This window comes from Xiphias gladius, chromosome 20 (genome assembly GCF_016859285.1).
Source record: "Xiphias gladius isolate SHS-SW01 ecotype Sanya breed wild chromosome 20, ASM1685928v1, whole genome shotgun sequence".
Taxonomy (NCBI): domain Eukaryota; kingdom Metazoa; phylum Chordata; class Actinopteri; order Istiophoriformes; family Xiphiidae; genus Xiphias; species Xiphias gladius.
Window position 1 is genome coordinate 24488471 of NC_053419.1, and position 16947 is coordinate 24505417.

The window sequence follows — 16947 nt, forward strand, 5'->3', positions numbered from 1 at the left end:
TACTGACGTGGTGAATGGAATGAAAGTAAAACCCAACACAAAGTATGTCAGTGAGCCTCCCGCCAAGTTTTTCCAGTTTACTGTGTCAGGTCTGACTGAGCTGGTGTCGAAGGGCCCAGAATTTCTAGATACTCACTGCACTGTTAACTCTTGAGAGAAGCATTTAGAGTTCAGATTATTTTACCAAAAATCCTTTTTACTAGCATACAGCAGAGAGCTGACAGAAAAACCAAGAGAGAGAGAGTCTCAGATGCCTTGTTTTTGTCCGACTGGTATTCTGTCTTCCTCTTTATTTCAAAAACAGACTGTGTGATGAGAGTTATCCTAAAGAACCCCCAACATCCCCTAAAGTACCTCTTGAGTTTCTTAAAAGAAGACTAGAACCTCATAAGGATCCCTGAAACCAGGTGAATGGAGGTGACTAAATCAGCGGTTACATGGTCAGCATCCCAATCCCCTCAGTCACCAGGACGTCAGGACAAATTCAGTAAAAATCGAACATGTGATCACTTCTCTGAGCCAGATATCACACACACTGAAAGTTCAGGCAGAGTTTTACAGGTAGATAGAACTGTCTCGTATATGATTATTGGTCACATAATCAGGTTCTGATGGAGGATAATAAAAAGGAGCTGCGGGGGCAAAGTCCATTTGAATGTTGATATTAGCTCAGGGTGTTAATATGAAATGTGGGATTGTAGAAATCCATGAGACGGAGCCTGAAAGTTTCTGTTAACACCCTCATGAGTCAATAAAGCGTTCAGACTAATTGTTTTCTCACCTGCACACTTCAATGACGTTGCGTAAAGAGGTGTACGCCTGATTCTTGCACCATGCGTATCATCGCATGCTTCCCCTCGTCCTTCTGCATTGTGACTAATACAGAGCGAGTGAGGTGTGAAATTGACTGAGAATGCGTTTGTGTCTTGTCGCGTGTTTGTGCTGCAGAGAGCAGGCGGCCTGTGAAGGACTGTTTTCTGGCCGTCCTGTCGTCTCACGGGGAGGAGGGCTGCGTGTTCGGAGCCGACGGGAAACCCGTCCGACTGTCTCGTATCTTCACGTATTTCAACAATGAGTACATGGAGAAAAAGGCCAAACTGTTCCTCATACAGGTAGGAAGCAGCAGCGGCAGGAGACTTTAGCGTCGCCAACACAAAAGCTGTGACACAACGATGATCAGGTTCATTATTTTACTCTGAGGAGGGAAGGTACAGGGATGGATGGAAGACTTTTTACTGTTCTGCAGATTTTTCCACATCAGTAGAATTCAGATTGAAATCCATGGACAGCTTAAGGTATGTGTACAAATCTTGACATCTGTTATCTTTGCACCGCCTCACTGACAAAGTTCAGGTTGAAATACAGGTTCAAGCCTGCTGGCTACACGTCCTCATCATCCCAGACTCTCATGTTTCGGTTACTTTGGGTCGTGTTAACATTATTATTTTTCTCCTGGATCTGTCTCGCTGAGCACTGTGTCGTGTTGCTGTCTCCGCAGGCCTGTCGGGGAGACGGTCTGGATGATGGAGTGGAGGCGGACTCAGTAGCTGATACCACAGAGTGCAGCTTCTCACAGCATCAGTCACTCCCTGTAGATGCAGCCGTAATGTACGCCACAGCGCCAGGTAAACACCAGTCCGCCCACTTGAGAAAGGAATAGTTTCCGACTCACGAAAGACCAGATCTCAGACGGATCTGGTGCACAGGCCACCACAGCAGGCTGCGAGAGAGAATGCGGGAGCAGCAGGTCCTGCAGCTTTAGGACGCCGGAGTCGACGTCAGAAATGTCTAATCAAAGACGGGGCAGTGCTTTTGTATCCTGAGGGTTTTACACAGCAGTCGTCGTCAGGCCTTACTCTCTCTAGGTGTTTAACCTCTGTTCAGCTGCCTCGTGTTCTGCCTGCTAATCTATCATCTGGCCAAGGGACAGCAGTAGTTAGTGCGGCCTTTGGCTAACTCGGGCACATTTACGGGGGTTTGTTGATTAATGGGCATTGTTCCTGATAAGTCCTGTTAAAAATAAAAGCGTTCGCATTCTGCAGAGTGAAGCTGCCCGCAAACGCTTGATGACACACAAACTTGTGACTCCAGTCTGTTGCGTCTAACGGATGTACAACATTTGCCCGGCGCAGAATGGGCCACATCCGCACCCGTGAAACAAGCGCAAGAGCCACCGTAAATCTGGCCATAAATGTCGATCAGCTGTTTGAAACATGTTCGCATGCATCAACTGTCACAGACAAAGTAAGATGATACAACAAACCAGTACCAAAAAAGATGGATTAACTCTGATTCTCGGAGAAAAACAAAGACAGTTGTCTGAATCTTTTCTTGGCCAAAAATGTATGAATATAAATGAGTTCAAATATCAAACTAAATACTTGGTTTCATGGGTTCTACAGAAATCCAAAGTACATGTTTCATGGTTTCCACTGGGGGATTTTGGATCTTCCTCTCTGTTTAAACCCTCCTCCCTCCATCCTCTCCTCAGGTTACGGAGCTTTCATGCACCCGCTGGGATCGGTCTTCCTCCAGACCTTCTGCACCTTGTTAGAGAAGGAAGGCAACCGCAACCTGGAGCTGACTCGTCTGATGACCCGCCTGTCCCACAGTGTGGCCTACACCTTCCAGGCCAAAGGTCCGGTTCTGGGTGGGAAGAAGGAGATGCCGTGCCTCCTGACACGACTGACCAGGGAAGTGTTCCCCTTCGCCGAGCCGGGGAAAGACAGCGGGGCCGCGGGGCTCGTCAGAACACGGACTCCTTCAATCAGTTAGACCGCAGCACCGCGGTGGACGGGACCGCGTCTGAACGTATGAGGACAATAGTTATTAGCAGGAATGTAGGAGGATGAGAGGAGAGAAGCTACCGGACTCTGAGAAGAGCTGCTGAAACCTCTCTGTGTTTCCCTTCCTGCAGAAAATCCAAAGAAGTCGTCAAGGAAACAGCTGCTGTTGTAACTGCAAATGTTGTGCACACCTCTGGCTTAGGTTGTCTACGATGTGAATGTCAAATTTTCTTCAATGTGCCGATGTAACTGTCAATAAACAGAAGTTCGATTCACAGAACAATGTTCTAAGTTGGTCTTTTCATCGGAGCGACACAACGTGCTTCTGTCTGTCGGGCAGCATAAAGAAACTCACTGCTCCCTGACTGAAAAAATCTATAAATCTATCGATCCGCGTGTTGCTTGTCCAGGTATGTTTTTCCATAGTAGGAACCAAAAAGAGTTCGTTAGAAGGAAATAACAGTCTGATGTCGCATTTACATTCAACGTAGCGTAACTGTAGCGTGCGAAGAGCCCGACGCAGGGGCAGCTGTACGGTAACATCCGTCCATCCTGCTGTTGGAGGAAAAACAGCAGGATGGACAGCTCCACAACAAAACGCGGTTTTCAGACAGTTGTGAGACAGGTCTGAGACGGGTACAGGTACTGGCAGCCGTTGATAAGCTAACTGGGTGTTGGACAGTTGTGTGTTCTCAGTAGTTTTCAATAAAGAAACTCACTGCTCCCCATGATCAACAAATACCTGCATCAGAACGAGTCATGGGCTGGACACTGCGTGATCCACTCTGACAGTCTGAACGAAAACTGACTGCGAACTCAAGTGGGATCGAGTGGGACCGAGTCTGCTGAATGTCTGATAGGTACTGGGACATGAATCCGGCGGTAAAGTGTTCCCAGTGCGTATCTGCTGTAAACCATAAATCATGAATTCATTCCAGGAATAACACAGACGTTTAACCCGAACCAAACTGAAAGTACATCAAGTTCACCTGTTACTTAAAACAAAACTGATCACTAACACATGACTACCTGCTGACGTCCCCACACAGTCAGCTGCTCTCTGTCATTATCTCGATCATTCGCTCTCATCGGACTTTGTGACCTTCAGGAAATCCCCACGTTCTGGTCACATCTAAGTTCACCTGCGTGGACTTGAAAACTACGTGGTGCTAGAAGCCTGTTGACTACCTGGGCTAATGGTCTAATGTGGCCAGTGAGCTAAGCTAACGGGCTAGCCACCCAAAAAGATGCTACGCTAGTCAGTTAAAATGCCTGTTGTTGAGTCCATCCTTCAAAACATCGGGACTCGCGCATTCGTTTAGTGAAGTACGCAAGAGGCAAAAAGTTAAATTCACGTCTGTTTATTAAAATACGGCAGAGTCTTAAAGACTGAGGTTGCTCACGGAGCTCTGGACCAGACTCTGCATCCCTGACAAGCCTACAGAATCCACATCAGTTCACCAAGTCTGAGTGTCTAGTCTCTCCCTGGTCCAGCAGATATTAAGTTTAAATATAGTAAATAACATCGTCGGCGCGGTCATCTTCTTATTGACTGAGACCTCGGTCGCTCCTCAGGTACGTGCCTCCCTCGTACGATATTTCACTCTGGACGTGATTGACTCTCCCCATTTAACGACTTCTCTGTAGAAAAAGACGAGACACGGGACCCAGGACAGTTTTTCAAATTGTCCTGCCGCCTCCATATAAGGGGTCGTTTGTCACATAGAGGCAACCATATGTCTTTGGGTGACTTCTTTACAGAATAACACCTCAGTTCAGTACAAGCACCTGATTTTAATAAGCACCATCAGCTGCTTTCTTTTAGTCTCATAATATATAAAAACATAAAAATAACCCTTCACTGTCCAACACCCAGTTAGCTTATCAACCGCTGCCAGTGCTTGTACCCGTCTCAGACCTGTCTGAAAACCGCGTTTTGTTGTGGAGCAGGTTTTCCTCCAACAGCAGGATGGACGGATGTTACCGTACAGCTGCCCCATGAACCTGTGTATGTATCTGTTATGTCTGTCTCTGTCTCTGCACCACGGTCCTGTTCAAACCTCTCCCGGCCCAGCTGTAAAGTCTTCCGCTTCACCTGTCTGACCATAAATGGTTTGGAGTTTCCTCTTCAGGCTGTGACATGTGTGGGTGTAACACAGAGTTATGCAACTTTATCCTGTTCCCTCTTGTGCTGGGAAACAACACCGTGCAATCACTGCACACGTGGCCCTCAGCTGTAACTCCCTCAGATGTTTGTTTTCCTGAGGAGCGGATGCTCGTCTACCCAGAGTCATGACCAGTTTCACGCAAGACGCATATTTCATCCGAAGGTTACGACCTTAACAAAAACTGTCTCTCCAACAAGGTCCGCTCATTAGCTGTTCTGGAGCTTTTGACCGTCCCACAATCTGCCTCACCAGATGGAGTTTGCTTATCTGTCATGCAATTGTAGGCATTAAAATTTCCAGCTTTTTCGTAGCATTTAAAGAACCTCTTGTCTGCGTCGGCTTAAAATTTGAGATCGACAGTTCGTTTCTGACCTTGGAAGGGTTTTGCTCCGAAAAATGGAAATTTTGAACATCTACATTTCCATGACACGTGGCCAAAGTCCACCTGCCGATGGAGACTGTGTGATATAATTGAAATAATCCAGAACACCCACTGAATGAATCACGTGGTGTGCGTGTTTTTATCAGCTGCTGTTTGAAAGTGAGGTATTCACGTCTAATCTAATCAGAAACTGTCTTTTAATCTTTGAAGTCTGGGCTTTCAAAAACCAGGAACCAGTGGATCCCCAGTTGCTTTACGTTCAGCTTTATCCTCAGTCAAAGACCCTCAATCATGCTTGTTATGGCAAATCACAAATGAATGACTTCATGAATCCATTTAGAAATTACAGGGGAAAAAAAGGTGTTGTTTGTAACGGCAGAACCTGCCTGAGAGTCTTCAGGTTTTTAAGTTTTTTTCAGTATCACAGTGATCCGGTGGCATTGGTCTGTACATCCGTGGCTACACTGCGTACTGGAGCCGCTTATAGATAAAGCTGCATACTTTTATTAGTGCCAATGTAAACAAATATATAGACTACAAAAAAAAAAAGGGCCCAAGCTGTAGCCCACAGCTAATTTACTGAGTGGCCCCCAAATTAGAGGAACTGTGGTCCCAAAACTTAGAGCATGATTTTCCCCAAAGTAGAAGTTATGTACTTATTGTTATTTATATCATAACTTCTTTTCTTTTATTTCAGTCCTGTGAAGCACCTTGTTAACCTCACTGAAATCAGTGGACTGGTGTTTCGATTGAAGATTGTGTCCAGTGGAAACCACAGTCCATCGATTCGTATTCGACCTGCTGTAAAAAATAAAAAAACTGTAAACTTTCTCGTATGGGCTGAAACAATCAGCCAATGAATGAGATTAGAGAAGGTGAAGTAATTATTTGTTTCAGTCCTTGATGAAGTAAAATGCCAAACATCCTGTTTCCTGCTTTTGAAAATGACTATTTTTCTAAGTTTTCTGTTCATCCTACGACTAATCAACAGGTTACTTAACAATGAAAATAAACTCAGTAATTCTTTGCAATAAAAACGTGTTACTGGCTTGTGAGTCACTTGTCTGTCTGTTTCTTTCAAATCTAGTTTAACACTTATAATCAAACCCGTCAGCTTCTGATGTGCTCAAAAACACGGTCAAGCGAAATAACTGGCAAACACGAGACTGACACATCTGTCAGGACCTGTTGACCTTACAGTACTGATAAGGTTGAATTATACTTTGCTGAATCAGACCCACTGGGAATGCTGCTGCTCACTGCTATAAGGTCAACCAGTTTATATTTCCTGCCTTTGTTTTTAATGAACCCATGTGTTTTACTGTTACTTCTTTTTTGGCAAAGGCTCTGGTCACCTGCCGCCCTGTCGCTACTTTCACTGGGGTTTTTCATGACTGTGATTGAATGTTATGATGAGGGAAACTGAAATAGCTGAACTTGTTTCTCAGATACCGGGTAACCTGTATGTATGTATATATATATATATATACACACACATTACACATACACATACATTTATTTACTTCTGTCTTGTGTAACTGCGGCACGTGAAATAATCACGCGACTGTCCACCCTGCCAGCAGAACAGAAACCATTCAATGGAAATGTGGTAAAAAAAAAACAAAACAAAACAAAACAATTTAATAGGATGATAACGAAATTTTTTGTTGCTATTCAATTTTTGATCGAATTGTTTCTCTATTCCTTTATTTCCCCTTTAGTGAATTGTTATAATGATATCTACATTATTGATTTCTCCATTTATTTATTTATTTATGTTCCCACGTTTTTTTCCACGTTGTTCATATCTATTTGTCTCTATTATAAATAAATGTGGAGATTAAATAAATAAATTAATGAATGAATGATGTGTATATAAACGGATACATATATGAATGAATTAGAAATACGTTGGTAGAATTAAAGTGAAACAGAAATAAATGCAGTCTTGTCTTTGTACCTATTGCGCATGCTTCAAGCGGCCGTGTATTATTTCTACCTGATGTGATCTGCTCCACGGCCACCAGGTGGCCCTCAGGTGTCGCCACGTCATCATCGTGCGACTGCAGTTGTTTTTGAGATGGGGTCTGAGAGGGGGGAGGTCTGACTCGATAAATATTGTTGGGAGTTAACGGTACTGTGTTTTTTTTGTTGTTGTTTTTTTTTAACCGGGGGCACTTTTCCCGGTTTTAACCGCTGCGTGTGAAGTCGCCCTCCCCGTAGCCGGTTGTAGAAAGAAGGAGCCGTTAGCAGGCTAGCTGTGTCTGTGGTCGCACGTGGTGAACGTTCGGGCGTTTACGTTTTTCCGGTATTTTGTTTAAGACGGACGGAGGCAAACTGGCTCCGGTACACAAACACTTTGAAAATGTCCCGACACAGTAAGAAAACCGGCATACCGGACAGGTGAGTAACGGAGAGAGACGGCTTACGTGTCAGTGACGTGGAGCTGACGTTGAAAACGGTTGAGTGGGTCCGGATTACAACGGATGATAGTCCGGGTTTTTATACCCGCCATGTTTTGATCTAGTTAGCGGCCGTCCGTGGTGTCAGGTCTGTGAAATACTCACGTTGCCCCCTGAAGGATGTCGTTTCCACTGGGAAACAAAAGGCCTCTAGACATCGGCACCGGCTTTAACGGCCCTGTGTGTGTGTGTGTGTGTGTGTGTGTGTGTGTGTGTGTGTGTGTGTGTGTGAGTGTGTGTGTGTGTGTGTGTGTGTGTGTGTGTGTGTGTGTGTGTGTGTGTGTGTGTGTGTGTGTGTGTGTGTGTGAGTGAGTGTGTGAGTGAGTGAGTGTTTGTGTGTGTGAGTGTTTGTGTGTGTGAGTGTGTGAGTGAGTGAGTGAGTGTGTGTGTGTGTGTGTGTGAGTGTGTGAGTGAGTGTGTGTGTGTGTGTGTGTGTGTGTGAGTGTTTGTGTGTGTTTGTGAGTGTTTGTGTGTGTGAGTGAGTGAGTGTTTGTGTGTGTGTGTGTGTGTGTGAGTGTGTTTGTGAGTGAGTGACACGTACAAGGAGTGTTTACACACTGTTCCCGGATCAGTTTTCAGAAGATGGATGGAAATAGACAAACGTCAACAAAGTTGAACACATGAACAAGTCACTACAAGTAGGTGGAAAGCAGACACGTATATAAATATACGACAACGACCAAGAACACACAGCGGCTTCATAGGAGTCTGACTGTGTGTGCACATTGTAAAGAAGACAACAGCAGTGAGAAGGTGCAGAGTGCAAAGTAAAATACACGTAGCAAAACACAGATAGCACATGAAACGTGGTATTTCTTACCACCTTGGGCCATATCTAGATGTTATTGGTGTTGCTGGAGTGTGGGGCGCCAACTAATGATCACGTTTATTGTCGATGCAGTTTATAGGGACATAACACGAAGGAAAACAGAAACACCTCTCCGTTTGATTGGGACGGTTCCTGTTATCGAGCCGACGCTCATTAGTATAAACGTGGTGGACACCTGACAGTACAGGCTGCCTCCTCCACAACGATCGCACAGTCGAATCAAGGCCTCTCTGGAATGGTTTCAGCACAGACTCAACATTATGGCCTTCGTGAAGCAGGATTTATCGCAGGACTGTGGGATCAGACAGCACTAGTTTTAGTTGGGTAATAAATGGGCAATTGAGTGTATAGTTTAATTAAAAGAAAAGTCTCTAATCACCTGAAACAGCTGCTCACTAGTTTTCATCAAACAAACAGGAGGAAATAGGGACTTTGTTGGGGACTATTTTCAGTGGCGGATGAATCCACATTTGGTGCTGTACTAAGTATCTGGGGCAGCAGGACGGTGTGTGTGGGAGACTGAGTCAAAATAAACTACAGCGTGTGTGTTCATGGTGAAGAAGGAGCGTGTGTGCGGCTCACTGACGTGTTTTTAATAGTTCTTGAACAACTGTGGAGCCCTGAGACTCAGAGGAATCAGATACATCAGAGGCTCAATGTTGGTTTAACTCTGCACATGAAGAAAAATATCGAAATATCACCAGATTTATCCTTCAGGTGATCACAGTGATTCCTCTCCCTATGTTTAAAGTGTCAGTAACAACTGTACATCACTGTAACACTGATGCGTTTCTCTCTCTCTCTCTCAGATGGTTGGATTATGAAGCTGTTGGGAAAAGACTTCACGGGACACGTTTCATTGCCTTCAAAGTTCCCCTCAAACAGGTCAGGAGTTATACATCAAGTGTGTGTGTCGCGGATTCGGACCGAGAGCAGCTTCTTTTAAAAACTAGGTTCGGAAGTGAGCAGTGAGTTTGTGACTGCTCCTGAAAGTCTGTGTGTTTTCTTTAGTCTTTGAACCGTCAGCTTCCATGCGCCGAGGTCTTCGGCCACTGGGAGCTGCTGGACACTCTGAGCAAAGAAAATCAAGAACTTGGTTTGATCATTGACCTGACCTTCACCACACGCTACTACAAACTCCAGGTAAAGAAACAAAAACACTCACCCAAAGCTCAGTCATCATTTTAAAGGTTTTTTCCTTTTTAATTTAAAGGGAATGACGGTAAAATGAACGCTGTACTTTTTTGTGCAGGACGTACCGGAATCACTGCTGTTTGTGAAGATCTTCACAGCCGGTCACGAGGTTCCCAGTGACAATAAGATCCTGAGCTTCAAACGTGCTGTACGCGGGTTTCTACGGGAGAACGCAGACAATGGTGAGAACACACCGGACGTATTATGAAGCGCTGCTGCTACAACAGGTGTATATTCACTGTCCAATATGTCAGGAACTCTTATTTTAAACTTGTTTACTTATTTCACTGAGAGTTCAAGGAACTCCAGAGCTGTCTCACTGACACCTTCAGTCTTTCTTTGCTGCCTCTGAGCAGTTGCCAGGCAAGCAGCGGAGGATTTGGAACAATCGTTACTGCTCCCAATCAAGAAATAGTTTGGCACATATCCCCTAGTTTTTGTCTTTGTTAAACAAACGCGATATATCTTGTTAATTATGGATTCTGTAGAGATGCCGGTGGGTGGATTTCGTTACCTTTGGAAAGAGCCAGGCGAGCTGTTTCCTGTACAGACATGAGAGTTGTATCACTCCTCTTATTTAACTCTGCCAGAAAGCAAATATATAATAATAGTAATAGTATATTTCCCAATGTTAGAGAATTCTCTGTTGGGTTAGGCAGGTCAAGCATGGGCCTTGAGGTCTCAGACAAGCAGCAGCGAATCTTTCTTTGAGGCAAACTGTCTTCTCTCCGTGAGACGTCGGGCAGCCGTCGGAGGTTATTTGGGGAAAACGGAGCCGTTCTGATAAAAGCGAAGCAGCGTTGCTGTAGCGGCCAAGGTCAAAGCAGATGGCTGCTTTTGCCTCCCTAGACGCCACAGATTGGGGTCCGCTAGAATCCAGGGGCAGAGCCAGATAACGGCGGCTCCAGACCGGGATACACTGAAGGCCACGTGCAACGTGATCTGAACTAACACGGGTAAAAACATTTCCCTGTTTACAGAACAGCAAACCAACAGACCAACTCCACAAACTGTGGAGGCAGCGAGCTCGACCATTTCTGGGCGTAAAGTATCGGCAGCATCGTCTGTAGGGGTTGAAAGACTGAGGACAGGGGACCGAGCTTCAGGATGGAGACGCCGTAAACTTGTACTGATAATTTCTCCATTTTCCTCGGCCAAGCTTCAATAAATATTTTCAGAATAAGACATCTTGGGCTCCCGAACGCTTTCTTCACTGACGAGTGGGTCAATAACCAGCAAAATCTCCACATCACCCAAAGTGTAGAACCATTCCTCAAAGACATATTCAGGATCACTGCTGTGTGCAGGTGCTACTAGTGCTGGATGTACAGGAGGTAAACATGCCTCTATGACACATGATCAAATCAAAACCTGCATAAGTCTTAAATACTGGTGTGCATGTAAACATGCTTGTGGGTTGTGTCTGTAGATATGAGTGGAGGGAAATCCGCTGCATAGGCCAACAAAACGGCTGCTCCTCGTCTGCTAAACATTTACGTCATTTCAAGTCAGACTGCGCCTCGCACTTTCCAATGCAAAGAAATCGGTTGATGCTTTGCCTTTTCACTCATCTTCACTCTTTTTGTTACAGGTAGAATATCTGTATTTTCTTAAACACTAGAACGCCTGATCTTGTGTCTTGACAACACGGAAACTAGAGTACGTCAGCACTGTTATCACAGAAAAACCCGTTATGTCTCCTTGGAGTATGGATACAACACTGACTTTGAACGAGATGAATCTCCGTTGCTTCTTTTTACACGGATTCACCTGTTACACGCACACGTTAACCGGCATCTCCATCGCAGACAAGCTGATCGGAGTCCACTGCACCCACGGCCTGAATCGCACCGGTTATCTGATCTGCAGGTATCTGATAGATGTTGATGGGATGGATCCTAAGGAGGCTGTAGAGCGTGAGTACTGATGTTAAAGTCTCTCATTTTAATGTCTTTTACGGAACGCCGTGCGCGTCTGTGAATGGACACAAAACATCTTCAATGTTCTTTGTTCTCAGTGTTCAACTCGTCGCGGGGCCACGCTATAGAGAGACAGAACTATCTTGAAGATCTACAGTGTGGACCAAAGAGGAGGTGATGCAGACACAGACATATTTACTGTCAATTCTCGGAGAGTTTTATTATTTCTCTTAGATTTAAGTTTTCACTTTTTCTTAAAGAAAGGGTTGGTACATGGCGGCAAGAAAAGGGTTACAGGAGTCAATACTGTTACAAGGACTGGTCGAGGATATTTGAAAAAACAAGAAGGGGAATAAATAAGAATGAGTAGCACATAGGGAAGTGAGACACTCAGTCCACAGAACAACGAAAGGAAAACTTTTTACATTCACAAGAGGTTTTTGGCTTGAAATCCAAACAGGCACTCAGGAAGAGGTCCCGTCGTCCAGACCACCTTTTAACCGACGGAGCATAGTCTCAAAGGATGCCGTCTGTACCGCTGCAGCTTTCCCGTCTTTCAAATCTGGAGCGTTGACTGTTTTCCAGCACCTCAGTATAATGGTGGGGGCTGTAATCGTACCCGCCCCACCTACTAAAAACGCACATTTTCCTGTATTTGTTGTTAGAGGCCGGAGGAAATCAAGCAAAGATACAGAGTAAAATACAACGCACAGTACGTGGATTTCCCGTTCACGTAATCATTTACTGGGTCTGTGCTGCTCTCTGATGGACAGCGCACCTCTACGCTTTGTGTTTTCTGTGTTGGGATCTGAGTCAAATGTGGCTTTTAAAATTGTGTCACAATGTTTTTTTTATTTTAATTCTGACGCAGTAAATGCATATTTAAAAAGTATATGCAACCCACTAGCAACGTGTACTGTGTTTCAGTATTTTTTGTTTGATTTGTTTTATTTAGGCCTTATATTTGAGATCTGTTCCCTAATAAACATAAATTCCCTAATAAAGCTAAAGGGACCCCTAAACCAGAGTAATGACCCAGGACTCAATAAGTTTGACCCAGAATGGTCTTGCTAATGTGCATTCCCATATACAGAGTAGGAAAGAAGAAGTCTATTAATTTCTTGTTTGTAAATCTGTTGCTCACCCTGAATTAGCAGGTAAATGGGCTGCACTTTCCTAGTCTTATCGCCCACTCAAAGCACTTTCCTCTACAGCGCTTTTCTCTCTCACACACACACACCAACATTTGGGGGTTCAGTATCTTGCTAGGGACACTTTTACATGCAGACTGTTGGAGCCGGGTATCGAACCGCCGACCTTTCGGTTAGTGGACGACCCGCTCTACCTCCTGAGCCACAGCCGCCCTGTGGTGTAGTTATCTCTCTACAGCTCTGCATATATCTGTGCACAGTGCGACTTTTATATCCTTAAAATGTACCAGTCAGTGTTTTACATAACTGTCTGCTCTAGTTCGATCTGACTGTCCAGCACGTTTATTGATTGGTCCCTTGTGACTTTTTTCTCCACAGTAACGAGGGGATAGAGGAGTCTGAGCAGGAGCCAAAGAGAGGCTGCGCTGCGCATCGGCCATGTTCCACTTCACCGTACTCTGACAGCAGAGAGGAGAGACGACCGCACCTCAGTGACTCCTGGTACCACAGGTAGGGAGGAGAAACAGCAGATCTAAAGGTCTCCTCTTCATTTCTAGAGACGACCTTTTTAACCTCTGCGTCTTTGAAGTTTTCAACACTTGGGGGACTCCATTTTGAGCTTCCTTCACCAGGCTCAGGTCGGGTTGCTGGGTTTTCAGAGATAATATCACGATATTATTCCAAGGCCACATCACCCACCGCGACCTTGGGAGACGTGGGAGACGTTTGGTGGCTCGGGCCATAACGAGTAAGGGTCTGTCTACAGTGTGTCGTCGCTGAGATCCGGGGACGTGGCGACACTGTTACACAACTCAGCCAGACAATATCTGAACAAGAGTAACTCACCAGCAGGCTGAAAAAGCAGCGTTTTTCTGGCTGAAAGTTTCAAGTCTCTTTCTGCAGATTAATCAGTGATAGAAGTCAAAATTAGTTGCTGAAAAACATCAGTGCTCGTATTTTCATCTACATTTATCAGGTGTATCTGGTTATTTGCTGCTGTAACACTTGCTGCGTGTGTTTCGCGATAATTACATTTTCATGGGCAGACATTAGTAGGCCTTTATTGTGAAACCACGACAGGGAAATTGACAGGACATTTTCAGCAGCTCTCGTTGAGAAGAGGGTTTGAAAGTCAGCGATAAGGCGTGATGAAGGAGAGCGGGTCAGGACTGACAGCAGTGAACTTCAGTATTTCGTTTTTGGCTTGAGAGCAGGAAGAAGAAAACGATCGATCCACACACACAGGTGACGTGATTAGATGTGGGATGGAAGCTTTATCCAACCACAAGCTTCCAAAATGTAACCTCGACTTGTGATTTACAAAACCTTGTGATCAATAAAGATTTGTAGCCATGAAAGCTCTAACTTTAATAAACAAGGGGCATTTTAGTCATTTATTTACAGATGAGTTGCTCTGTTTCTCTTTTTCTAACCTTTTCACTCCATCCTCCTGCAGATCTTTGCCTTCACAAGGGTTAAACCCCCGCTATCATCATCACCAGCCCCACGACCACCTTCTCCCCGATCCCCCGTTACTCCCTCCGCCTCCTTTTCGTCCACTAACGGGGGCCCCTCTCCACCCCCATCGATGGACACCCCCTCACCCTGACGGTCGGTGGAGGAGACCCCCCCGCTCAGAGGAGAGCAGGTCCAGATACCCGCCACCTGAGCCGGAGTGGAGTCCAGCCCCCTGCCTGCAGGAGGACAGAAGAAGAGGACCTCTACCTCCTCCCCTCCCCCGCTACTCGCCACACTGGACCAGCGAGTCCAACGGCTATGATGGATCTGGGGGGGAGTGGGCCGGTCCCAAAATGACACATGGCTACAGACACCGAGTGGACGGATACGACCCCTACTAGGGGGGTCTACGTTTGACAGAAGCCAGGACACTGACATAAGCACCGCGGGGTTCAACAGCTGCCGCGTGATGTGGGACACAACTCCGGCCACGATCACGGCACAGAACAGACTCTTTTATGGGCTGAGTTGGATTTGGTTTTACGCCGCATTTCTACTGTTCTGCTGAATCTGTATGTCTAAACGTTCAGTTCGCTGACGGTACCAAACGTCTACCCACCGAAAGGACCCACTGTTACATCCGCCGAGGAGGTTCTGTTCTCACCCGTGTCCGTCGGTCAGCAGGATTACGCAAAAGCTACTGAACCAATGTGCGTCAAAATTTCCAGGAGTTTTTCAATCACGTTCCTTAGATAGGGCGAGATAGGGCATTTCCCCGCCTTAGCTGAGGTACGAGCTCTACTGAGGGCCAGTCCAGTTCCTCCTGCGAAGAGATTCCTTCTTAAAGTAATGGGGGACAAAATCCACAGCCCATTTCTAGTCTAGGGGGGATTTGAGCAAACAACCGGCTCCAGCAGCGCCCCGACCGCTTGGTATTTCCCTGACCTTGATATTCCCTCTGCCCGGCCGCGTGGTATTTTTGTGCCCAGTGTGGAGCGCGCAGGCGGGAGGAGAGGCACAAACGGGCGGGAGGTTCCCTCAGGTGAGGCCGTGCAGAGTGAGATGCTGGAATTTTGACGGAAAATGTGTCTCAGACTTTGTACTGAGACTTTGTCTGTTGTCATATCTATTCACGGCCGGTCCGGTGATTTTATCGACGAGAACAGACTAAATACTCGGAACAGATGCGCAATAATGACTCCATAATGGTGAATAAGCTATTTTCGTTAAGTACTCTCCAACCAGTAGATGTTTTTGAATCGGCATCAGAAATTAATGTTTAATGCAGAACTGAGGCAGAAGCTTTTCATACGATATAAGGCATCCGTGCACAACAGATGCTTCAGGAATCAGTCACATTCATTTGTAGATCACTGCAGACTGATTTACCGACATCTCTGCTTTGAATCCCGGCAGCATCTGAAGGCAGCAGGACGCACACGCTGAGGTTTTTGTGGTGCGACGGGTTCACATCGAGCCGCTCCGCGCCCTCCAGAAAACAATACGGTGCCCGTTTGCTGAGCTGCCGTCGTCAGGCCCTCAGTCCGATCGGCCCGGCCGTTTCCGAGCGATGACACCGGTGGAGTGATTGAATGAGGGTGGATTTATTAATCCCCACAGCCACCAGTCGGTTTTCCCCTGCAGCTTGTGGACGGAGTAACGAGAAGAGGAGATTTATTTGGTACAAAGGAAAAAAGACGTGAAACCAGAAGTTTGTCAGTCAGTTCCGCTGTGCCTCCTTCATATGTTCATGTTTGTCTAAAAATAGACTTAAACCATGAATCGATTTAATAATGGATCATTTATTCTCTGCCATCCATTAGTCGACTACTTGTTTCAGCTCTACGGGCAAACCGACTGGGGCTGAAACGGTTAGTCGATCAATCTATTAGTCGATTGACAGAAAACTTAGCTGAGTGGATGGATGATCGGCTCTCGTCGCGCTGAAGGGCGAGAGGCCGGCGACACCACCGTCATGAAAAGAGACATCATGAAATAAAAGTTGTCTTTGTTTTTAAAAAAAAAAAAAAAAAAGTCAGTGTGAAATAAAACTTTTGAAAGACTTTTGAAAAGGGACATTTTGAAATAAAAATTCTATCCAGAGAAACCCTGGTATGTAAATGAATGATGGATAACGTTTTATAGTAATGAGCTGAGTTTTTATAATTTCCTCAATTATTTTAAAATTGATTATTTATCTTTATTTATTTACTACGTAACCTACCATAACTTTTTCTATAGACATCCATTCTATGATTTTGTAACAGTAAAGTACATGGGGGGAACAAAAAGATCAAAATATACAAATTCATACATAAAGATATATGAAGACAGAATGTGTAGTAAAGTATAGAGAAGGGCTGAAGAAAATAAACATGATAAAGAAAAACGAAGGCATTTTACATGAAATCTCATTAACTCCTGAAGTACGTTTATTATTTACACCATTATTCATTTGTGCACGCACAGTTCCACAGACTCTGTCATTTCTAAGTTCAGGGATGAAGAGTCGAACAGAGGAGTGAGCTTCAGAAAACCCGAACCAGCAAAGCGATGGATCCCTCTCGGTCTCGCACGCAGCCGATAAATGTCTCGCCG

The 16947-nt window shown here is 45.3% G+C and overlaps 2 protein-coding genes and 1 long non-coding RNA gene across 10 annotated transcripts in view; 2 read left to right on the forward strand and 1 right to left on the reverse strand.

Moving 5' to 3' along the window:
* LOC120806258 (transcription factor 7-like 1-B) overlaps positions 1–3028 on the forward strand; it is a 26328-nt gene extending 23300 nt beyond the window's left edge. For 2 of the 3 annotated variants that reach the window (XM_040157211.1, XM_040157213.1), the window contains 3 exons: positions 949–1112; positions 1499–1625; positions 2492–3028. In XM_040157211.1, coding sequence (XP_040013145.1) covers positions 949–1112; positions 1499–1625; positions 2492–2775 — 575 coding nt within the window. In that variant the 3' untranslated portion in view covers positions 2776–3028. Of the gene's footprint in view, positions 1–948; positions 1296–1498; positions 1626–2491 lie in introns of those variants that run through there. The other variant, XR_005709665.1, reaches the window with a different exon arrangement.
* Positions 1–7918, reverse strand: part of LOC120806262 — a 20646-nt gene extending 12728 nt beyond the window's left edge. For all 4 annotated transcript variants that reach the window (XR_005709669.1, XR_005709667.1, XR_005709668.1 and 1 more), the window contains exon 1: positions 7766–7918. This is a non-coding gene — a long non-coding RNA (uncharacterized LOC120806262). The remainder of the gene's footprint in view (positions 1–7765) is intronic.
* LOC120806261 (RNA/RNP complex-1-interacting phosphatase-like) lies at positions 7366–16912 on the forward strand. 3 transcript variants are annotated; one of them, XM_040157220.1, is made up of 9 exons: positions 7366–7739; positions 9227–9344; positions 9437–9512; positions 9639–9770; positions 9880–10003; positions 11630–11737; positions 11839–11914; positions 13270–13401; positions 14348–16912. In XM_040157220.1, exons 2-9 carry the CDS (start codon positions 9304–9306, stop codon positions 14748–14750), a joined length of 1092 nt encoding a protein of 363 aa, XP_040013154.1. In that variant the 5' UTR covers positions 7366–7739; positions 9227–9303; the 3' UTR covers positions 14751–16912. The 3 variants fall into 3 exon arrangements, with proteins under 3 accessions (XP_040013154.1, XP_040013156.1, XP_040013155.1); XM_040157221.1 differs by having other exon boundaries at positions 7368–7470; XM_040157222.1 differs by lacking the exon at positions 9227–9344 and having other exon boundaries at positions 14348–16910.
* Positions 16913–16947: the final 35 nt, after the last annotated feature.

Bases quoted from the DNA above. Each gene is read 5' to 3' on its own strand.
- LOC120806261 (XM_040157220.1), top strand. From the start codon at position 9,304: ATGAAGAAAAATATCGAAATATCACCAGATTTATCCTTCAG. The intron at 9,771-9,879 runs GTAAAGAAACAA...TTTTTTGTGCAG, and splicing joins CACGCTACTACAAACTCCAG to GACGTACCGGAATCACTGCT. The intron at 10,004-11,629 runs GTGAGAACACAC...TCTCCATCGCAG, and splicing joins ACGGGAGAACGCAGACAATG to ACAAGCTGATCGGAGTCCAC.